Source organism: Eurytemora carolleeae, unplaced genomic scaffold (assembly GCF_000591075.1).
Source record: "Eurytemora carolleeae unplaced genomic scaffold, Eaff_2.0 scaffold4, whole genome shotgun sequence".
NCBI classification, from domain to species: domain Eukaryota; kingdom Metazoa; phylum Arthropoda; class Copepoda; order Calanoida; family Temoridae; genus Eurytemora; species Eurytemora carolleeae.
In genome coordinates, this window is record NW_019396191.1 from 488,353 (window position 1) to 513,664 (window position 25,312).

At 31.2% G+C, this 25,312-nt stretch overlaps 1 protein-coding gene across 2 annotated transcripts; it reads right to left on the reverse strand.

Moving 5' to 3' along the window:
• LOC111697704 (uncharacterized) lies at nucleotides 1–23,167 on the reverse strand. 2 transcript variants are annotated; one of them, XM_023467794.1, is made up of 9 exons: nucleotides 23,070–23,167; nucleotides 21,196–21,293; nucleotides 19,494–19,577; nucleotides 10,603–10,653; nucleotides 7,970–8,015; nucleotides 6,998–7,051; nucleotides 5,898–5,991; nucleotides 2,176–2,288; nucleotides 1–278 (listed from the first exon to the last, which is right to left on the reverse strand). In XM_023467794.1, the coding sequence occupies exons 3-9, from the start codon at nucleotides 19,538–19,540 to the stop codon at nucleotides 159–161; spliced, it is 525 nt and encodes a 174-aa protein (XP_023323562.1). In that variant the 5' UTR covers nucleotides 19,541–19,577; nucleotides 21,196–21,293; nucleotides 23,070–23,167; the 3' UTR covers nucleotides 1–158. The 2 variants fall into 2 exon arrangements, with proteins under 2 accessions (XP_023323562.1, XP_023323563.1); XM_023467795.1 differs by having other exon boundaries at nucleotides 23,082–23,164.
• Between the last annotated feature and the right edge of the window lie 2,145 nt (nucleotides 23,168–25,312).

Sequence of the window (25,312 nt, forward strand, 5' to 3'; positions counted from 1 at the left end):
TGTTCTGAGAAGTAAATCAAGTACTACATCTGTTCTGAGAAGTGTAATCACTACGTCTGTTCTGAGAAGTGTAATCACTACGACTGTTCTGAGAAGTGTAATCACTACGTCTGTTCTGAGAAGTGTAATCACTACGTCTGTTCTGAGAAGTGTGATCACTACGTCTGTTCTGAGAAGTGTAACCTATCTACAAGTTTCTGAAGAGCCACAACATCAGGGTGCTCTGTATCCTCGCTTTGATACATTATTAGACTAGGTCGTCTCTCCCGGTCTTCAGCCTAAACAATCAATCAATCAATCAATCAACAAAAATGCTTCAAATAAACTTGAAACTCTTCATTGTATTGATATGAACGCTGACCACTGTAAAAAAAAAACGTATTTTTAATTTGTCCCTGCAAAATTTCAGTGTATTTTCTGTTGCCGATCAGAAGTGAACACAACACTAACTTAATGAAGAAACCTTGCAGGGTTACCTACAAAGAATATGACCGTAAACACGAATAAATTGGCTATTGGCTATAAAATTACTATTCCAAGTTTGATTTGGCAAAGAATCGTAAACTGTTTAAAATCAGTACAGTCGTCTCTGAAGTTTCATGTTTTGTGGGTTTCCCTGTATGTCATCTTAAAAATCTAGCGGAATATTAATTTAGTCAAAGATGTCTTTTGATGGGTCGAATCTGCAGAGTTTTTTTTTGGCTAAAGATATTGAATTGAATTAAATGCGGTGAATTCATAAAAGCAAGCCTTGCATTTTCATTACAAGGGTGTAGGACAATTAGAGAACCAGTAGAGGACAGGGCACTGCAATACCGTCACCACCAGCTTTCTCCATAAAATCAAGAAATAATTGATTTTTCTTCTTTTTGCGTCTCTTTGTATAGCATGTGCATTGTCATATATATTGCCTGGCATATTTCTGTATTACCCGCGAATTTTTGTATTATTAGCAAATATCTACAAAGTCTGTTGTACATGATACAGTGAAAACCGTAAAACTAAGGAATATGAAGACTATGTTTATACATTAAATAGTCAAATAAAAATTTTGCAAAACAATACGCTTTGCGACATCAAATACACGTAATCATTACTTTAATGTAGTCTTTCTATTCTGCAGTTTTCTGGTTCTCACTGTATCAAATTGAATTATTGGTTCGCTGCCGTTGAAAAATACTAAATTGGAAAATTCCACGTTTTCTCAACTTGCAAACCTCCATATTGGATTTGATTAAAATCCAGAGAAAGTTTAAAGTTTTCTTAATTTTCTTTATGATGCTGTTTAATTTCTTTCAGAACCATTAGACCTGTGAAACTATAATGTATGCAGTGCATTTTCTCTATAGGAGACAAGGGGAAGGGGAACGTAGTTCAGAACTAAGCATCATATCACATAAATTTCACTAGAAGGAGATCTTTCATTTTGCGTACTGTACCGTCCCGGTGTTTGCCTTACATAGTATGTATACAGCTTCCTCTAGCTGGCTAAAATACGGCCCGGTGCAGTGCTTGAAATGAACCGGATTTTTCAGTGATGAAAATGTAGAATTACAAATTTGTTTGTGCTTGAGAGCAAAATTTCAATATTTACCGGCTTCGATTCGAAATTTAGCTTCCCGTTTTTGCTAAAATTCAGTTGCGTCATTGTTGCGCCATTGATTTCACAAGAAAACATGGTTTTCATAAAAAGTAAAAAAAAATGTAAACTGATAAAAGCGATGTCTTTGGGTTTAGCAAAAAGAATCAGAAAAATCTCGTCATTCTTTTAATGATTGTGTAGATTACTAGCTGATATGCTTGCCTTGCCTGTGAAAAATATTTTAAAATATTTTCAAATTCAAAAAAATTATTTTCGAAATTACAAATTTTGAAAAACAATTAGATTTTCCTTTAAAAATTTCAGCCAATTCGGGCTATCTGTTCGACTTTGGTCTGCCATAACCAACAAATATATTTACATATATGAGCGAATTATAATTATGAATTATAATTTATCGTATTTAATATTGTTCCAGAGCAAATAGTTGTATTTCAAATTTTCAAAAAAAAATGCATCTCTTACAATGCCATTGAAACAAAAAATACAGACGAAAGCTAAACCAAAAATGACCCAAAAATGTTATAGCGATCATTTTTGGATCGTATTTCCAATTTTAACCAATTTAATGGTACCTGTAGGTCTGCTAGACTAGGCCTTCTCTCCTCCTCCTCCAGTTGTCCCAGGGGACTTCTTCGCTGTCGTGTCCTCGACGGGTGAAGGAGGTCCATCTGTCCTCCGGCTGACACTAAAAACAGAGGAACACATAAAGCTATTGAATAGAAAGATGACAATAAAAATGCTTGTAATTGTAATTTCAAATGACCCTCCATGTAAAGAGAGTAATACCCGATTCACTGCGGTACCCTTGAAATAGTTGACTGTTAAGTAGAGAGGTGTTCAAAACATATCGAAACCCACTTGTATTCATCTAAAAACGCTGTGTATAGTCTGAACTTAGAACAGCTGATTTTTTTCCTTGAGTAAGTCAAGTCAAAAGTAAATCGACTGTTTTACCTTCACAGCATTTTCAAACATTTAGAAGAAAATTTAACTTTAAATTTAAACCGTGCAAATAAAGTGTTTAGCAAATAAAGCATTTCAGTAGGAATATGTCCAACAACCTTGAACAGTCAAAGGTTAAAATGGTACCGTTGTGAATCTGGAATGATCCTCTTTAAATGGAAGGTGACTTGAAACAACGCTACAGCATGCACCTCTGCCCCTTCAGTAAAAGTAAATTCAGCCTATATGTAGGGCTGGGCGCGTTAACGGTGGAACGATCGTTCTTTCCCGAGAACGAACGGAACGATCAAGAACGATCCCATCGTTCCGAAAAAAAACGAACGCTTAGAACGCGTTCTTAAAAATATTGGAACGATTAGTAAAAGAACGGAACGGAACGTGAAAAGAACGGTTAAAATCGTTAACGCGTTCTTATTATCAAGAACTTGTTCAGTTACTAAGAACGGAACGGGGGATGGAAACGTTCTTAATTAAGAACAGAACAAGAAGGATGCAACCGTTCTTCATCTAAGAACGCCAAGAACGGAACGGAACGGGAAGACCGTTCTTCTACTCAGAACGGAACGGAACGGGACGGAACGGAACGAGAACGGAACGATAAAAAAAAGAGGAACGAGAACGGAACGATTTAGCTGAAGGCCCTCGTTCTAGAACGGAACGGAACGATTTCAAAAAAGTCGGAACGTGCCCAGCCCTACCTATATGAAGCATAAAGTCTGACCGCGTCAACCTTGTTGCACCGGCTAGTCGTGTCCAATGTCCATAGAGCTAGGCACAGTACAAGCTGGGACCGGAAAGGTTGACCCGGCTCAGAAATTCAAATGTACTATGGCTGCCCGTGACAGGCTCTTTAAGCAACCTTATGTGTGTTTTATTTTCTTATAAAGCAAATCATTTTAATAGTAGCTTGGACAATAACTTGATAAGTAAAATTGTTTAGTTTCCTGTTCACGGGCACAGCCGCAGTACATTTGAATTTCCGAGTCGGGTCAACCTTTCCGGTCCCAGTTTGTACTGTATCTAGCTCTATGGACATGACTAGCCGGTACAACAAGGTTGACGCGGTCAGACTTTATGCTTCATGGTTGAATTTACTTTTACTAACGGGGAAGATTTGCGTGAGTTGATGTTACTTTTTGAAATCAGAACTTGAGTCTAATAAAAGACGTAGTCCTAGTCCACAGCTGTATGGGTTCCATTGTATAAGAATTTGGTATGGTTAGGTTAAATACTAGAACTTTCACCGGAAGTAAAGCCATCATCCAATTTGAAAACTATCCTATATTAGATTGAATAAATTTGGAAAATTGCATCCTAGATGGTCTGGGACACTCTGTATGCCAATATACCTATTCGCATATATATTTACAAACTAGACAGTTAAAAAAACATAGAAATTAGATTGTAAAGACTAAAGAAATTATAGAAATTGGATGGTAAAGAAATTCAAGAAATAAGAGAGTAAAGAAATTATTGAAATTGCAAAAATTATACAGAAAACAAATTATAGAGATTATACAATGAAGAAATTATAGGAATTAAACATTTTATCCTGAACTTTTCACAATAGATTTGTATCTTCAAAAAGTCTGGATGCACAGAATCATTTGTATTAATCTCATTCTGTATTCATTCATCCTAATCATTTGTATTAATCTCATTCTGTATTCATTCATTTATCAGAATAAATTGTATTCATCTCATTCTGCATTCATTCATTCATCAGAATCATTTGTATTCATCCTATTCTGTATTCATTCATTCATCAGAATAATTTGTATTTATCCTATACTGTATTCATTCATTCATCCTAATCATTTGAATTCATCTCATTCTGCATTCATTCATTCATCAGAATAATTTGTATTCATCTCATTATGTATTCATTCATTCATCCTAATCATTTGTATTCATCTCATTCTGTATTCATTCATTCATCATAATAATTTGTATTCATCCTATTCTGTATTCATTCATTCATCCTAATAATTTGTATTCATCTCATTCTGTAATCATTCATTCATCAGAATCATTTGTATTCATCTCATTTTGTATTCATTCATCCTAATCATTTGTATTCATCTCATTCTGTATATTCATTCATTGTCAGAATCATTTGTATTCATCCTATTCTGTTCAGAATAATTTCCAATTATGTCTCCTAGTTTTATACTCAGCCTTAAATCTTTCACGCACATAGAACCGGGTGATTCAAAATCCTTTTTTGAGATTTTTTCTTAAAAATTCTGCGTTTAGGCTTAAAGTTTTTGGAGAAAATGAAAACTTCCAATGTACACTGTAAATTAGATTTATCATCAAAATAAGTGCACTTCCAAGGTTTGTTGCGTTTGGTTACATTACCTTACATAATTTGGAGTTTAGGGGTTTGGTTACATTACCTTACATAATTTGGAGTTTAGGGGTTTGGTTACATTACCTTACATAATTTGGAGTTTAGGGGTTTGGTTACATTACCTTACATAATTTGGAGTTTAGGGGTTTGGTTACATTACCTTACATAATTTGGAGTTTAGGGGTTTGGTTTACAATTCAACAATCTTTACACTGTTAGAGTTGTCTTTTGCATTCAACACGCATACGTTTACGAAAACGAACAAATGAGAAACCTCGAAAAAATATTGTTTAATTGTTCAAATTGTGGTCCAAAGTTACACCTGGAACTAGAACTCGACAGTGTGGCCTATCAATGTGACGCACAACCGGTGTACATTTGAATATCCGAGCTGGGTCAACCTTTGTGGTCCTAGTTTTTGGACTGTACCGCTAATTTACCATTGCTACAGCGGCAGACCTGTCTGATATTTTTGAATTTTTTATAATATTAATAATAACAATAACAATAATAAGAATATTAACCATAATAATAATAATAATAATAATAATACCAATAATAATTGTTTAAGTAAATTTTACTATAAGAAATTACAAAACTCCCCCTTAAAGATATTCTTAAATGTAAGAAAAGCTTATTTCTAAATTCTAATTTGTGAAGAAGTTTAAATTTTGGTCTCCTAGGTTAAATAGAAACTGCTGTGCTGGTTAAAATGTGTCCAGTCATCACAAAGTATATTGAATACTCTAATAAAGCTGCAGAAATAAGGCGTAAAGAGAATAAAAATAGTTTTAAAACGAAGAAATATTTTTAAAATTGGATCAAATGGTACTTTCTTTTTAATTTATAATTTATCTTTAAAACTTTTTGAATAATAAAATAACGTTTCTTCTGAACACATTTTTTTCGTAATGAAAATATTTCTTTAACAGAGAATAACTTTTCTTTCTTGATTAGAATAATCATATATGTTTTTACCTGCCACAGAATGTCGTCTTTGGCTCTTTTGTTTTCTGAAGCTTGGCCATTGGTAGATTGGATACTGGTACTGCTCTACCACAGGGCTAGAGCTCTATATATGTAAATATATATACATTGGTAGATTGGATACTGGTACTGCTCTACCACAGGGCTATGGCTCTATATATGTAAATATATATACATTGGAAGATTGGATACTGGTACTGCTCTACCACAGGGCTAGAGCGCTAGAGCTCTATATATGTAAATATATATGCATTGGTAGATTGGATACTGGTACTGCTCTACCACAGGGCTAGAGCTCTATATATGTAAATATATTTACATTGGTAGATTGGATGCTGGTACTGCTCTACCACAGGGCTAGAGCTCTATATATGTAAATTTATATATGTTCTCTAAAGCTGGCCAAACGTCTAGACCAAATTGGCAGATTTTTTTTAAATTTCATAGTTTAATACCATGCGCAAGAAAACTTTGGCAGTAACCATGACTATGAATTAAAATATAAACCTGGGCACCGCCAGGCACTACAGCTAGTGTATATTTATAACCGAATAAGCTTATTATATAGATAATAAGTGAAGTACCCGGAGTTGTCCGTGTAATTTCAAAAACATTTTGGAAAAATGTCAACCAAATCGGTCCAGTCATTTGCCCACCTATAGCGAACATATTATATATAAATATATAGACAAATTGGTATATATGGTATATGTACGTATGTGCATGATTGTATATTAACGAGCAGCGATGTACTACTTACTAAGGAACTATACAAATACTATATATATATATGATAAATACATGATATATTATATACTACGGTTTAGATGCCTGGCTAATGATAACATTTATTTCTAGCATGCTTTGAAATATTTTTCAGAACTGCACTCATCTATCTTTTATTGTATCTACTGCAGCTATATATATATATATATATATATATATATATACATATCTATTAATCGTTCTATTTATGTATTTTTCTATCTATCTTTCTTTTGTTCTATCTATATATTTATATATTTATCTATAAAATATATCTATCTATCTATCTATCTATCTATCTATCTATCTACTATCTGTTTATTTACCTTAGACTCTGTATCCTCTGCATTAGGCACTGAGAACCTTCGCTGATAATTTATCTTAAACCCAGATCATTTAGTTGGGGTACATCCCCTTGTAGATAGTAGTAGAAGTAGTATTAAACAGATAGTTAGACGTACACATAAATAATTAAATAGATAGATAAATGATTTCATATAGATAAATAGACAAACATATAGATAAATAGACAAACAGATAGATAAATAGACAAACATATAGATAATGATATAAATGGTAACATCAAATGTTACAGCTTTGGTAACGTTTGAGTAACACTAAAATAAGCTAATGGGGTACCCCACTAGGTGATACCAAATAGATTATCAAGTACAATAGGTGGCAACAGACAAATGAACCAATTATACACGACGTCACAAGTGTCAAATGTAACAAGAAAAACGAAATTTACTCACATTTAACACGTTTTCAAAGATTAAATAAAAAGTGTAAAAACAGAAAATAAAGAACAGATAAAATTACACTTATTTTACTGTATGAAAATTACTTTATTCTAAAATTAATACTATTATAAACAATTTTGACGGACACAAAAACTGAGTTGACAATTGTGACGTCAGAATACAGCTGTGCTGAAAGTGTACAAATTCTACGGTGCTATCTATTGTACTAGAATCTATTTGGGTCATACCCCACTAGGCCGGGTACAGTAAAAAGTCTGGCCGTTCTATCAAATTGTAACCGAACCAGCATAGGATAGGGTCGGGCCTGTACTGGCTGTGGGTCACTAAGGCTGATACGAGGGGTCGGTCCGGTACTGGCCGGGCGTCACTAAGGCTGATCCGAGGGGACGGTCCGGTTCAAATTCAAATTGACCCTAGTCCACACTGAGTAAAGTGAAATTCTCTTTGCATTAAAGTTTTGGCCCTGGTTCCCTGGTTTTTTAGAGTTATGACTGTTTTATTAACTGTGTAATCGTAAAATAAATGATTTTGTTCCTTTGGAATACAGCTTCTATCTCCTTTTCCCTTCCCAGTTCCATTCCTGAATAATAGTGTTTGCTTTAGTTTTGCAAAAAGAAAAAAGAAAGTTGCTTGTCTTTAAATTATCGAAAGGATTTTTTAAAAAATTGGTTTCCGCATTTATTAGATCGTTCTCCAATAAATACAAATTTTTGCAGATTTTTCTTTTAGATTAGTGGATTTTAAAAGGTGGCTTTGGCCGAAAATTTTTTATTTCGGTCAACTTTAAATCATCCCTGGGGTCATAAGATTTTCCTGTTTTGACGTTAATTGCCTACAACCAAACAAAAAATAAACACCATAGCCAAATATTTAAATAGATCTGAATCTTCGAACGTGTTCAAACTTTGGAATAAAGTGCCCCCCCCCCCCCAAAATAAAAAAAAATTCAGGGAAAGTGCCAACAAGAGATTTTAAATGTATTGTACAACATACTGTGGATGTCCGTTTATCAATAAATCTTGTCTGTTAATAAATTTTTATTATTTCAGATTAAAATAATAATATTTGCCATTACTGTAAAATCCCAAAAAAAAAAGACTTTAATCAAAATTAACTTTTATTTATGAACATATAAAGGAATTGAACTCTTGCCTCAAACTCAAATGTTCTGATATTTTTTTAACCTGACTTAGTTAAATAGCTAAAGCTTGAAAATTTAAAGGTTTACACCATTAGGTTGTAAAAATATAGGGATTAGAAAATATCGGTAAAATGGTTATTTCATTTAATCAGTAGAGAAAGAATTTATCTGATTTTTAAATATAATTTTTAAACAATTGTCATGAAATAGCACTACAACTGGGGTTTCAAAGTGTGCTATGACTTCTTTGTACAAATAAGTTTTTGAATTATTCAGAAATATGATGGCATTCATACTTAAAAGGAAGGTGAACTAATAATCCCAGATCTTTTTTAAAAAATGTGTAAAACATTTGTCCCTATACCAGGATAACTTTTTATTAAAACCCTTTATATATGGAATGTTCATACATATTATTAATGAAAAGTGTGTATTTGTTATGGGAAACTAGTTGTTTACATTATAAATAATGTTGGGTTGATTGAGTATTCAGACAGTATATTCTATTGTTCTTATAACAGAACAAATATTGACAATATCGATAAAAAAAAAGAAAATGTAATAACACAAAAACTGAAGAATTGTTTACCTTTATTCCCGTATAATGACATATAGACCAATATGTAAACATAATGTTCTTGTAGTATTGTATAAACAATTCAGCATCGGACAAAAAAAACGAAAAGAGGAGGATCAGAAAAATGAAATAAGTTTTGAAGGGACATTCATTGCAATTGCAAGTGATCCATTATTTAAAGAAGGCATGCAACAATTGAAAATAACCGTGTTTATGAGAAATAAACATTGATAGCACATTCATTCTTAAAAACCCAGTTTTCAGGGCTGGTCCTGCCGTCTCAAATGAAAGATGCAGAGTTACTGGTACGCCTTAAAGAACATCGCCTTATTTACCATTTTTTGCTTTATCTACTTTAAGAGCAGAGACCCTTTATTTTGCATAATTTAACTTGATGTTGTAAAAGCATTCTTTAAGTTTCTAACTGTTTAAACTTTTCCGTTTAATTTTAAATTCAACTTCGCAGTTTATAAAACAATATTCAAGACATTCAAAACAAGATTTATTGGGTGCTACGCGCCGCAGCTTATATCTTACATTTTGAAAAATAACAATTTCGCGGATTTTTCTGTTTTCGATGTCGGATTTCCGAAATTCTTAAACGAGCAAAATTTTGTTTAGGGAACATTTTTTTGGTTGCTATATCTTTCCCTGTGGAGTTATAAAATTTGCATAATCGGTTTACCGAATTTATAGGATTCAAGTGAGCAATTGAAACACACAGACAGCAAAATAATTAAGTCTTTGCCACAAACTCTGATTTTCTAATTTCTTTATCTTCACAACCCTAGGTGGTAGACCTTAGATATTTCAAACTATGAATGTTTTATCAAATAATCTTAGTTTGAAATATAACAGATTTACACCATCAAGATATCAGGATAAAAAAAATCTAGTTTGTGGCAAAGAATCAATTTCTTTAATCCTACAACCTTTAATTTTTGAACTATTCAAAATGTTGACTTTATGAACGACTTCATTAAGCTCAAGCTCATTAATGCTCGATCTGAACCACTTATTGGCGGGAAGGGTCGAAATCGAAGGTTTTTTCGTGTTAGGGGCCTGGAATAGGGAGGGGGGGGGATGGTTCAGTGACAAAAACTATAAGCCGTCTGAACATGAATTTGCACAGAACTTAATCTTCATTAGCCACCATTAGTTATAACCTACTCTCATTGATAAAAATTAAGCTTATGAAATATTCTCCATATATAAGCGTAGATCCGATTCATTTTAAAAAGGGAATTGAGGAATAAAGATCAAAGGTTAATATTAACATAAAACTGACAAACGTCAAAAACAAGCATACAAATACATATTCACATAATGAATTATCATTGCTTTTAAAATAATTCTTTTCTTAGTTTTTCAGAAAGCTTTAACATTCCTACAAAGGCTTGTTTTTCTTGAAAAAAATGTCAAAGTTCTTTAAAAAATGGATCTACTTACTTTCCGTTTTGTTTTACTTCATCATCTTTGTCACTTCCACTGCTACTTCTCCTAAATTTGAAAAAACGTTAATTTAAAAAAACTATGGACATAATTTTAAGATACCAACTTTTTTAAAAGTTGTAATCAACTTCAAACGCTACTCTTTGGTGTTTTTTCTAACTGAAAATTTAAAATGTTCAAAAGTATAGCGCATTTCAATTCACGCTGACAGTCTTTTAACATTTTATAATCAATGAATTTTTTTAAAAGTCGAAAAAAAGGTGTTTAAGGTGTATGTCAAGGTTTAGAAAGTGCTTAAAAATATATTGCAAAATATCATATTTGCACAGTTTTCTGCTTCTGCAATTTATTATATTTTGTTCTCTCATCTTTTATATCTCCGTAATTCGATATTTTTCTCCCCATTTAACAATATTTCAGATTCTGTCGTTCTGAAAACTTGAGAAAATGAAATGATATTTATTTTTTTCCGTTGGGATGGAATTGTTTGCTTATCAAAACAAGGAGTAAAACTGAAACTCATATAGGGTTTCCAGCGATAAATGCGAAAAATTGCATTGGTTTTTTACAAAATTTTGCTTTATTCTACTTCGCGAAAAAAAGGCAAACTTCGCGATATCAAAAATTAGAAAATTTCACGAAAAAAACGTAAAAAATACGAAAGTTTTGCGAACAACTTACGGAAGAGAAATTATTAATTATGATATAATAAAACTTTTAATGCTGAGCTGTCAGAGCAACTATGGTTTTCGCAAAAAAGTTTTCAAAATATGAATGAAAATTTTCACATTTTTTCGAATTTTTTCGCGAAAGTTTTTGTTTGCTGGACACTACAGTTTCTTAGCTAGGTTATATAATAAAGCTCGTTGCTCATATACCGTGCATAATTCATGTACCCCTGGCCGATTTGCCTCAAATTTTGATTGGGTAATGTTCTTCGCTTCATTTTTAAATTCAATTTGAGTGTGTTGGAGGGAATAGGACTTTAGGCAGAGCTGGGTTCCTAAGCTAGTAATGTAATTAAAACAAACTTGAAGAAAAAAGGATCAAAGGTCTCAACATTTGTTTCGATTATCTATCGTTAATCTTGAATGCTTGATCCGACGTCAAATGTTGGCACTTTTGAATTTGTGAGGATCAACCCTTGATCCTTCAATCAAAGTTATCCTTTAAAGGGAATGTTAGCAAACAATTAAAGGGGGTATATATAGGCTTACAGCGAAAAAGTCAACAATATACAATGCACCTCTAACGACTTTTTCCCGCTAGGTGTCTCTGCCAAGTGTAATCATTCAAAACATCGAGAGCAGAGATATATGGAGGCCAACTATTTCGGCGGTTGTAATATCTGAATGATTTGTTTGAAATTAAATTGATATTTTATGATCCGCGTCATGTATTGTTACTTTGAGAATTTGTATGGACGCTATCACGTTCTTCACTTTAAGTCGTTTTTAACAATTTTCTCCTTATAATCGTAACAGATAGAAGTAAGATTTGTAGCGATTAAAAGCGATTATTTTTCAGCGTAAGCCTGTACTCCCTTTCATTATTCGCGAACACTTCCTCTAAGTGGGATATCGAGAGAAATTAAATTAATCCATGTAGGTCTGGAGATTAATACTTGTTTCCGAGATTCATAAGTTGTGACTTCAAATAAGATCCCAGCATAGCCAGCTGACAATTCGGCAGATTATAGGATTGCAAGGTTGGGGACAATACTTGCAAACATGTGAAATTTTAATATAAACTGAAAAACAATAAGTCCAATATTTTTATAAAAAAATTAAATTAATCAAATGATGTAATTGAATATATTGATCTTTTAATTTAATATCCGTGAAAATAGCGTACACATTAATATTATATATTTCAAAATAGCGTACAAAATATTATGTATTTCAAAATAGCGTACAAAATAATATATATATCAAAATAGCGTACAAAATATTATATATTTCAAAATAGCGTACAAAATATTATTCATTTCAAAATAGCGTACAAAATATTATTTATTTCAAAATAGCGTACAAAATATTATATATTTCAAAATTTGAAATAGCTAACCCAGCAAAAGTATAAAATAGCATTTATGAACAAATTAATGGGTGAAATGGGTTCGAAAGTAGAGACTTACTGATTTTTAACCAGAACCTCTTATATTTACCATGATATGCTTTACTCTTCTTCTTATCAATCCTTAATGTTAATAAGAGAGAAAAAGAGAGGTTATGCTTTGAATATATATTTTATATATTTTATATTTAGCGCATTTTTATTGTTAAAGTACCATGTTAGAGTACAATAGCAAGCTCTTTTTTGATTCATTTTTATTCTATTTTCATTGCAACCTCTTGGATGGTGAAGGAATTGGGTCGCACCCCCCCCCCTCTTCCAACTATCTAGTCTTTTTCCTTCTTACTAGACTTAACTCTGATCAAAACACATTATGATAATTTTTGGACATTTTCTATTCTGAAAATACATTGGGCACTGGGCACATAGTCTTGACCTTTTTCTAGAATAGAATAGAATAGAATAGAATAAAATAGAATAGAATAGAACCGAAAAGAATAGAATTGAATAGAGTAGAATAAAATAGAATAGAATAGAATAGAATACATAGAATAGAATACAATAGAATACAATAGAATAGAATAAAATAGAATAGAATAGAATAGAATAGAATAGAATAGAATAGAATAGAATAGAATAAAATAGAATAGAATAGAATAGAATAGAATAGAATAGAATAGAATAGAATAGAATAGAAAAGAATAGAATAGAATAGATAAGAATAGAATAGAATAGAATAGAATAAAATACAATAGAATAGAATAGAATAGAATAGAATAGAATAGAATAGAATAGAATAGAATAGAATAGATAAGAATAGAATAGAATAGAATAGAAAAGAATACAATAGAATAGAATAGAATAGAATAGAATAGAATAGAATAGAATAGACATTTTTTGCACTTTTTCTTTATTGATATATTTCTGGCCTTTTTCTAATTTCCATTTTTAGTGTTAAATTGTGTCAATATTAGTGAATCTAGTGAGTCTATAGAATGTCTATAGTTATGCAGGATCAGGGCCAAATTATATCACACCAAACATACAAGAGCACCCACAGGGATCCAGAGAATTATGAAAGTGATGCATCAATGTTTTAGACCGGGTTGACTTTAAAGTGCCACAACGCCTTGGTTTTTTTATCACTATAACTCGCTCAATTGTATTTTTTGAAGTCTCGTTTTTAGCCTAATAGAAGGAAATAGATTATCAAGAGCAATAGATCTATTTGAATAGAAAAGTAATTGTAAACAACTAATAGAGTTTTGCGTAATAGTGTGCAGACTTTGGATTTCTGTGTAATAGGTGGTCCAATTACAGATTGCAGACAGACATATGAGGTCAAATTGTAGATTGCAGACAGAAATATAGTTCAAATTATAGATTGCAGACAGAAATATGAGATCAAATTACAGATTGCAAACAGAAATATGAGTTCAAAGTACAGCATGCAGACAGAAATATGAGGTCAAATTACAGATTGCAGACAGAAATATGAGGTCAGATTATAGATTGCAGACAGAAATATGAGGTCAGATTACAGATTGCAGACAGAAATATGAGGTCAGATGACAGCTTGCAGACACAATTATGAGGTCAAATTACAGCTTGCAGACAGAAAGATGAGGTCAAATGACAGCTTGCAGACAGAAATATCAGGTTAGATTACAGATTGCAGACAGAAATATGAGGTCAGATTAGAGCTTGCAGACAGAAATATGAGGTCAGATTACAGATTGCGGACAGAAATATGAGGTCAGATGACAGCTTGCAGACACAATTATGAGGTCAAATTACAGCTTGCGGACAGAAAGATGAGGTCAGATGACAGCTTGCAGACAGAAATATCAGGTTAGATTACAGATTGCAGACAGAAATATGAGGTCAGATTACAGCTTGCAGACAGAAATATGAGGTCAGATTGCAGTTTGCAGGCAGAAATATGAGGTCAGATTACAGATTGCAGACAAAAATATGAGGTCAAATTAAAGATTGCACACTACATAGATATAGCTATAAAAGTCAGATCACAGATTGTAGAGATAGAAGTAGGTCAGATTTCAAATAACACACAGATGTATATGGATAATAGTCTTATTGGCTTCCCTTTTCCTATTAGCAATTTAGTTTTACTCTGAAAGTAGCTATTTTAAAATTGTTAATTTTTTATGGTCCATGAAGATTCCCTGAGGTCATGATAGTTTGCACACACAATTTGGGGCCGATCGGTTCAGTTTTGACGTGTATTGGCTAAATAATAGACACAGTACACACCCACACAAGCAAAGTATGTGTAAATACATTATTCAATATACATATAAAAAAAGGCATAATTCTTATTTTTATTTATTCTGTCGCTTTTAAGGGGATCTTAAAGTTTTCCCTCAATATTTTACATATACGTCAAACAAAAATACTAAGAATCTGTAAATCTTAATTTTTTAAATGTCTGTTAATGTTTCTATTAGTTTAATTTTGAAAAAAAATGATTTATCCTTATTATTTTTAATAGAAGATGTAGAGTCTCTATTATTTATTTTACAAATGGACTCTTTCAAATCATTAGAAAAATACTAAATATATCTTTATTTTCTTTCCTTTTTCAGGCAATTTAAATAAGAACAGATTTTTATAAATTAATATATTTGAGCTCTCAAAGTGTAGAGTAATCACCATTTTTTAAGATCCCCCTTTTACATTTATGTTTCTTAAACAATATACATATATCTTCTACTTCATGTAAATGTATTACAGTTAAATTTATGTTTGCAAGAACACAATCTGTAACATTTGCATTAATTCAGTCGATATCCAGACATTTGTAATCTTAGTTTATATTTTCTTTATAATGTTGCCCATTTATCTAATAGTTTTACTTTCTATAGTTTAATACTTGTTTTCTTGAGTTGTCTAGTTGTCTTCCTGTATATTTGCCTAGCTATTTTGCTATATTTTTTTGGTAGTTTTCTACTGATTTTAATTATCTAGTTGTTTATTGGTTTATTTGTCTAGTTGTCTATTGGTCTTAATTGTCTGGTTGTTTATTGGTTTTAATTGTCTAGTTGTCTATTTGTTTTAATTGTCTAGTTGTCTACTGGTTTTAATTGTCTAGTTGTTTATTAGTTTTAAATGCCTAGTTTTCTGTTGGTTTTAATTGTCTAGTTGTCTATTTGTTTTAATTGTCTAGTTGTCTATTGGTTTAATTGTCTGGCTGTCTATTGATTTTAATTGTCTAGTGGTCTATTGATTTTATTGTCTGGTTGCTTATTGGTTTTAATTGTCTAGTTGTCTATTAGTTTTAATTTTCTAGTTGTCTATTGGTATTGATTGTCAAGTTGTCTATTGCTTTTCATTGTCTAGTTGTCTATTAGTTATAATTGTCTAGATGTCTATTGGTTTTAATTTTCTAGTTGTCTATTAGTTATAATTGTCTTGTTGTCTATTGGTTTTAATTGTCTAGTTGTCTATTGGTTTTAATTGTCTAGATGTCTATTGGTTTTAATTGTCTAGTTGTCTATTAGCTATAATTGTCTTGTTGTCTATTGGTTTTAATTGTTTAGTTTCTATTGGTTTTAATTGTCCAGTTGTCTATTGGTTTTAATTGTCTTGTTGTCTATTGGTTTTAATTGTCTAGCTGTCTATTGGTTATAATTGTCTAGTTGTCTATTGGTTTTAATTGTCTAGTTGTCTATTGGTTATAATTGTCTTGTTGTCTATTGGTATTAATTGTCAAGTTGTCTATTGCTTTTAATTGTCTAGTTGTCTATTGGTTATAATTGTCTAGTTGTCTATTGGTTTTAATTGTCTAGTTGTCTATTGGTTATAATTTTCTTGTTGTCTATTGGTATTAATTGTCTTGTTGTCTATTGGTTTTAATTGTCTAGTTGTATATTGATTTGAATTGTCTAGTTGTCTATTGTTTTATCTTTCTAGCTGTCTCTTGTCAATTTGTCTATTTTTCTATGCGTCTATTTTTATATATGTGTGTTTGTCTTGTCGTCGATTTTTTTGGTCAGCTGTTTCTTTATTTCTTGTCTATTTGTCTTTGTATATGTCTAATTTTACTAATTGTATATTTTTGTTTTCAAATTGTCCAGATAGTGCACCACGACCAAATAAAACAAATATGTTGAAAGACTCAGTTTTTAGAAAGAAAATGGAAATAATTTGATTATAAGGCATGAAAGCAAGAATCCCCCGGTAATCTACTGGTCACAGAGCTTACTCAATCTTACCCCTATATTCCTTCCTTCCTTCCTTCTTACATACTGATTTATTGTTTCATTTGGTAGAGTGCATCAACCCACCAGGTTTACTGCTAGATATTCATCTTTAGTAAATAGATATGGTTATATGTGTATATTTACACAACAACAGAACTGTGTCTACACTTATATATATCTCTGCAGTAAATGGCTATGTATATATGTGTGCAGTATATATTTACACAATAACAGGACTGTATCTTCAGTAAATAGATATGGTTATATGTGTATATTATTACACAATAACAGAAATTTATCCACACTTATATATATCTTTAGTATATAGATATGTTTATGTGTATTTATTTACACAATAATAGAACTATACCTACACTTATATATATATATCTTCAGTAAATGAATATGGTTATATGTGTATACTTACACAATAACAGGACTGTATCCACACTTTTATATATCTTTAGTAAATGGATATGGTTATGTGTCTTTATTTTCACAATAACAGAACTGTATCCACACTTTTAAATATCTTCATGAAATAGATATGGTTATATGTGTACTGTATATATTTACACAATAACAGAACTGTATCTACACTTATATATATCTTTAGTGAATAGATATGTTTATATGTGTATATTTACACAATAACAGGACATATCCCCACGCGACTTTTATATATCTTTAGAAAATGAATATGGTTTTATGTGTATATATTTACACAAGAACAGGACTGTATCCAGACTTATATATATCTTTAGTAAATAGATATGGTTATGTGTATATATTTACACAATAATAGAACTGTATCTACACTTATATATATATCTTCAGTAAATGGATATGGTATATGTGTATATTTACACAATAACAGGACTGTATCCAGACTTATATATATCTTTAGTGAATAGATATGGTTATGTGTATATATTTACACAATAACAGGTCTGTATCCACACTTATCTTTATCAAATAGATATGGTTATATGTGTATATTTACACAATAACAGAACTGTATCCGCAATTATATTATATATATATCTGTAGTAAATAGATATGTTTACATCTATACATAAATTTGGCTTGTCTTGGTGTTTGTTTGTTTGTTTGTATCCAATAAACGTCAAAACGGCTGAACCGATCGGGCCCAAATTTTTTGTGTGACATCACGCGACTACAGGGAAGGTTTATGAATGATCAAAATTTCAAATATTTGTCTCCATCAAAATTCGATCTTCATTAAATTTTTGAAAATTTTGAAAATCAACGAAATTTTTTGTGAAAATCCGCGAATTATTTTTGTTTTGTTTTACGATGTACACAAAGAGAACATGTTCACAATTAATTTAGAAGATGGGCGCGAAGCGCCCTATAAGGCTAGTGTGTATATATTTACACAATAACAGGACTGTATCCACACTTAAATATATCTTCAGTAAATGAATATGTTTATGTGAACATATATCTACAAAATATATACAGAACTGTATCCACACTTGAATATCTTCAGTAAATGGATATGGTTATGTGTCTTTATGTGCACAATAACAGGACTGTATCCACACGTATATACATCTTTGATCGTTAATATTAAGAATCAATTTATATGTCTTTTGTATATCTCTGTAATATCTATGTACATTTTTTGTAGGAGCCGGTCGGTCAAATCTGTAAGTATTTATGAGTACAGCATTAATAGACATAGTATCGTAATGAAACCCAGTATCGGAAACCTGGTTTCATGAATGGCGGTCAGGCATTTAGATATCTGCTTTTCAAATTAAAATATACGCAAATGTATAGACCCCTAAAAGGAAACTCAGGAGTTTCGTTTTACGATAATCTCTTAAATTTTCGGCTAGGGTTTCAAGTCAAGAGTTTAAAGTTTATAATTGTTTTATCGGAAATATAAGTATTGCAACCTGATATTGTAGACCTTTAATATTTAAAACTATGCATTCCAGTGGATCAAAAATTATTTTAATCATGTAGACAGTTGTTGGATTTCAAGGAATTAGATCAATCAACTTTACGCTTTCCACCGAAATGGGAAAATCGTTGAGCGAAAATTCGGCATTTTGCGAATTTCTTATGTAAATTTTCGATTTTTGCGCGGAATCCCGTGTTAATCCCTTTTGCGCAAAAACCAATTGTTAACGAACCGATTAAAAAAATGACTAACGTGTCGTGCCCTAATGTTAGTGTTGCAACAACATGGATGCTCAATACTTTGAAAACCTTCTCAATGCTTATACTCCAATAAACTTTTTATGGACCTCAATAAATGTTTGTTTACATTATAGGAAGGCTCGACCCCCACCCCCCCCCCCCCCCCCCCTCCTTCTGTACCATTTTTCATTGAAAGGCTTTTACAATTGTGAAATTTTATACATTTGTCAAATGCTAAAATACTTTTATAACTTATAGTAATATTTTATGGCGGTTTTCTTAAAATTAATCATTCTAACAGAGTAAATTGACCGGCCAACTGTCCAACAATGCAGGAACGGTCATTTTAAAATCTTATTTTCTAAAATTTTAAACTTATAAAATCAATTTATAAACATGTATGAAAATATATTGTACCTTGAACTGCTGAATAGTGAGGACACGGTGTGTTTAATAGTCTTCATAGTGTATTGATTGGAACAGGTTGGAACCTCACAGCTCCTGCTTTCAACTTTCAATGCTCAATCAGTTTTTTAAAGAGATTCTTGAACTGGTTTGAACTCATTTAGCGTGAAAAAAGTGTTTATTATTTTGCTCTTAAAGGAACTTTCAGCGTAATTTCAAATGACTCTAAATGCAAAGATGTCAATGCTCGATTCACAACTGTATTCTTGAAACCTTTATCTGATCAATAACCATGCGTGGAAGACGTTGTCGTTTTTAAAGGTTTAAAAGTGTTTAATTCTGATAATTCCTGTATGTGGAAATGCTCAATACACTTTTGAAGAGAAATTGCCATTGAAAATAATCCGTTTTTTTAAATTATAAACATTGATATGTCTAATTAATACGTGATTAGACAGAGCTCTTAAGGGTACTGTTGTAAATCGGGCATTAACATCTTTGCATGTTGGGTTTTTTAACATGATTTTTAGTAACCTTTTGATCAATTACATCGTAATATAAAGAACCTTTAAATACATAGAACCCATAAAACATTGGAATATGGAGACGACATTTAAACAATATTAATTATTTGATATTATTATAAAAGTAAATAGTTCTACCAGTTGTAATGAGTCAATACTAATTAACATTGCATAATTGCTATGTTTGATGTTCATTGAAATATTCAAAATTATTTCTTGAGTCTAAAAGTTGTCCCCCCTATTCTACTTGATTTAATTATTTTTGAATTATTATTGACATGGTAAAGGATCCCCGAAAAAGAATTATGAAATTCGCAAATAAGGATTGTCGGATTCTGGAACAGGAGAAGACCTACTCCATGGATATATAATAGATGGATATATCATAGTCAAGGTTTGATGTAATTTTTTCGCTGGGGTGTTATGCAGTACGTTACAACTTACAATTTGTCTTTGGTTTTTGTAAAGTTAATAGATGTCAAAGGAGTATAGAAAAACATTGTAAGTCTTGATAAGATTTAGCCTCCTTCTTTGTATTATAAAAATTGTTGGAGATACTCAAGATTTAAACAACCTTGCTGATATTTAATATTTTGAGTTTTAAACAAATTTCTCAATATCTTGGTCAATTCTTGAGGTACAAAAGCGGCAGACCACATTTTGCAATTCTGAAGACAAGGCGCCTTTGATGCTACCAACTGTTTGAAGAAAACGCTATGATCACAAGATTTTAGCTACAGTATCTCATTTCTGCTTACTCCAGGGCCCACTATGTACCAAAGTTCTTCTCTAATTTGGACCCTGAACTTCACTTCAAACTTTTTTAAAAGTACAAATTATTTTTATAAAATGAACAAAAGCCAGAATAAAAATTTGTTATAGTTAAACCTAAAATTTGCATGGAGAGTTTTTAGAAATTTCCTAAAAATATCTAGGGTCCACTGAGATATAACAGCTGCGTAGCCCACCGACAAAGTTACATGTACACTAGCCCAGAATAGTATAGATCGGTAGATAGAAGAATACATATAAGCGGGCCGTGACCTACTCTTTTTCCTCTCCTTTGATACACTCCTTATTCACAATGTATTTTATATCTAAAAGAAATAAATGTACCTTAAAACACTCCTTTATATTATTTGATTCTTTTTATCATTCAAATAAAATTGAATTGAGTATGAAAACTGTTCCTTATTCTTAATCTTGATTCTGATCCCAAACAGTAGCCTCCACCAGTTTAAAATTTCTTACACAATTACTCTTTGTGCACAGTTTTCAAATCTAAGATCTGCAAAAGGTTCATATCATAAATAAATAAATGTATCGCAACCTTTGATTTTAATTTCAAAAATTGTTCAGAGCTGGGAACTTTGATCTTGATATTTACTGTGGGCCCTTTTAATTTAAGAAACGTAAAAAAAATATTCCTTTTCATATCTTACTTCTTCCCTTATCATTGATCATAGCTCTCTTCAATCCGGCCTTGACTGGGAATGATATTACTATGCGGAATATCAAATAAAGATTAAATTAATCTGCAGATTAACAAAGGATCGAAAGCATTGATCTCGATATCCCAAAAACAAAAATTCTCAGCTCTGATCATAGAAACAAAAACTTACTATCTTCAATGATAAGTTAAAATTTAAACAAATCAATTAAGTTTTAATTTTTTTAAACATAAAACCGCAAAAAATGACGATTTATAGGGATTGTGATCGTCAAGCGTTGAGTTCACACAGTACGCTAGTTTACAATCGAATTATTCGGCATTTAAAAGATATTTAAAATGTCTTCGATGATCTGTATAAGGTTTAATAAAACCGTTGTGAATTAGGGAAGTCCCACTTTAAATGAAAGGTTAGTTGAAACTACGGATACAATCCCTTTAAAACCTTATTTATTTCCTTTATTTACCATTGAATACCTTGTAAATCTTTTATTCACTTTATTCACACCATCTTTGCATAAATACATAAAAATTCAGATTGTGTTTATTTTTCCACCATTTTGGTTTGTGAATACATGTTCTGTATTTTTAAGCAATAATACAACCATTAAATAGAATATATTTTTAATAAATTTACACAATCTTCTTCAATGCTCTTGACTCAACTAAAATATCACATCTTCTTCTTGTTTAAATCCAGATTTTATTAAAAAATTAAAAGAAAAAAAAACTTTTTAAATGAAAGCGTTCAAAGTTTTGCAAAGTTATAAAATAAGAATGTGATAAGAAAACAAAAAAATCGTTGTTAGAAAGAAATACCTGCAAAAGATCGCTGTTTTTAAAGAAATACGTGCCAAAAAATCGATTTTATAAAGAAATGTGATATAAAAACAAAAAAATTACTGTTTATAAAGAAATCTGCAAAAATAAGAATGTAATAAGAAAACCAAAAAATAAAGAAATACGTTTAAAAAATTGCTATTTATCAAGAAATATGTGCAAAAAAATCACTGTTTATAAAGAAATACGTGCAAAAAATCGCTGTTTATAAAGAAATCTGTGCAAATAATTGCTGTTTTTAGAGAAATACGTGCAAAAATAGCTGTTTATAATGAAATTTTGTGCAAAAAATCGCTGTGTGGAAAGATTTCTGTGCAAAAAATCGCTGTTGATAAAGAAATCTGTGCAAAAAAATCGCTGTTTATAAAGAAATCTTTGCAAAAATCGCCGTTTATAAAGAAATCTGTGCAAAAAATCGCTGTTTATAAAGATATATGTGCAAAAAAATCGCTTCTTCATAAAGAAATACGTACAAAAAATCGCTGTTTATAAAGAAACTCGTGCAAAAAATAGTTGTTTATAAAGAAATCCGTACAAAAAAATCGCTGTTTATAAAGAAATCTGTGAACAAAATTTTTATTTTCTGACAAAGCAAATGAGACTTTTGTGTATTGTTAATCTTGAACTCGATAACCCAGACATTTCTTATTTAAGGATCAATGCTTGATCCTTAAATTAAAGCAATGCCTCCACAGGGTATGACCATTACAGGCTGTCGAAGAGGAATTTAATTGACATGCTTGATCCCGAGATTGATAATTCAAAAGTTCTAACCTCATATTTCACCTTTTAATTCCGATTTGAGTTTCTTTGCAGCATAATCTTCATTAACATAATACAAGTCATATTTTCTGAAAATCCAATTATTATTATTATAGATTTATTTCATACACAGAGGTAAAATGGTACAATATGATAAGACAAAAGCAAGAATAGAGTATAATATATAAATATAGTTTCTAGTCGGAACATAAAATCTTGATCATGGTTGCGATCTCATTATCATCAAAATTATATAGAACAAAATTATCTTCTTTAACTTTAAGTAATTCATGAAGAATGGGTAATTAATAATATATTAAATAGTGGCCTTTTTCATAAAATTATAATAAACTTGAAGGGACTGTCGGCGTTATTTATAGAAACTTTTCAATTAGGTGCATGTCAAAATCACAATGTTGCCTTTAACCTTTATATGAGCAAGGCTGTTCTTATTTCTGTGAAATGGTGACTTGTGGATTTCTGTAAAAAGACAAAGAATGGAATTGACAGAATTATGTTTGTGTAATGTGTAATTTGAAATTATTCTGTTAATATATATATTTTTTAAATTGAAAAATGTTAAGTACAAATTGTTTTTAATGCAATAAGTTGATAACAATTTAATTTGATAAAAAATTTCCAATTATTTAATTAAATGCACTCAGTCCGCCAACTAGACTCATCTGAAGTTTCTTGACAAAATAAAAAAGTTACATTTAGTAGATAGATAAACTAGTTCTCTCTTTGTAAATATTTTATAAAGTATTAAAAAAGTATCTAATAGGAAATACAAAAATCTAGATTTAATGGGTGTAAATACTAGGTTATAAAAGTTATAAAATCAGGAGAATCTTTTGGTTATATCTATAAACATAAAGTAGTAATCTCTGTTAGTGTGTCTGTTAGATTGTATGTCTAGCTCATAAACCCCTTCACTGATTTCCCTCAGATTTTGATCGGGTACCTCGATATAACCACGGGAAGGAAGATTTTTGTTTGGTTTAAAGATCTAGGTCGCCCCGGACTAACCACAGTTAGAGGCATTCGGTTTCTTCTATTTGAAATTATATTATGGTCTGTATTTTAACGATCTTTAAACTTACGGACTTGTTTGTTTGATACGTTTTATTTAAAACGTATATGCCGGCAAAAAAGTATTTAAAAAAGAAGGCTGAAAAATGATGTTTAATAGTAGAATTTGTGATCGAAAGTCATAGCTTTCTGGAATATTGACAGAACCATTAAATCCACGTGAAGTGAGTTGACACTTTTAAAGAATAGTATATTTTCCCAGTGAAGCTGGGTTCCCAACCTAGTGCAGTATTAAAGTTATTTCAAGTGCACCTCAATAAATAAAGTTGTATTTTAGATTCACAACGATACCCCTTTACCTGGTAAAGGATGGACGAGATGTTCATTATTTCCTAGCTGAAAATTAACTGCCAGGAAAGTCGAGTGTAAACATGGCCCCTAATGTTAAAGATTTACTTTTCAGTATGAAAAAAAAGAATATCCATGTCAAAGATTTACATGGTACTGTGGCGAATCATAACTTTCTACCCAGCAAACAAAAACTCGAGTTAAACTCGAGTAAAAATCGACTTTTGCTTTCCAGAAGTGGAGGTTTAATCGAGTTTAAAAATGGAGATTTCACCGGCTATAGTCGTGCCATACAAGGGTTAAAACTCGACTTTTCACCAAGTTGGGGGTAGAAATATGGAAGCTCATTTGAAACTGCACCTACAGTCTCTTTAAGTAAGTATACAGCCTAACAGAGCCTACATTAGGTCCTTATTAATTACTTCCTCAAGTCACTTAGTCAATCAATGAGAAGGGTGCAAATGTAATAGATTGGATATAGATTTAGAATGACTCTCTTAATTAATCTCCTCACATTAATCTCCTCACATTGATCTCCTCACATTGATCTCCTCACATTAATTTCCTCACATTAATCTCCTCACATTAATCTCCGTACATTAATTTCCTCACATTAATCTCCTCACATTAATTTCCTCACATTAATCTCCTTACATTAATCTCCTCACATTAATCTCCTCACATTAATTTCCTCACATTAATCTCCTTACATTAATCTCCTATTTTATAATCCCTTAAATTTGGGCTCGTTCGGTTCAAACGTTTAGACGTTTATTGGTTACCAAAAAAAATAGACAAGAAAGTATATATACCGACTTGGCTTCTAGGAATAATTTAATATGTTCCCACACTGCTGTGAATCGGACATGTAACCC

Bases quoted from the DNA above. Each gene is read 5' to 3' on its own strand.
- LOC111697704 (XM_023467794.1), bottom strand. From the start codon at position 19,540: ATGAAGACTATTAAACACACCGTGTCCTCACTATTCAGCAGTTCAAG. The intron at 10,654-19,493 runs GTACAATATATT...TTTCAAATTTAG, and splicing joins TCACTATTCAGCAGTTCAAG to GAGAAGTAGCAGTGGAAGTG. The intron at 8,016-10,602 runs GTAAGTAGATCC...ACTATTATTCAG, and splicing joins GAAGTAAAACAAAACGGAAA to GAATGGAACTGGGAAGGGAA.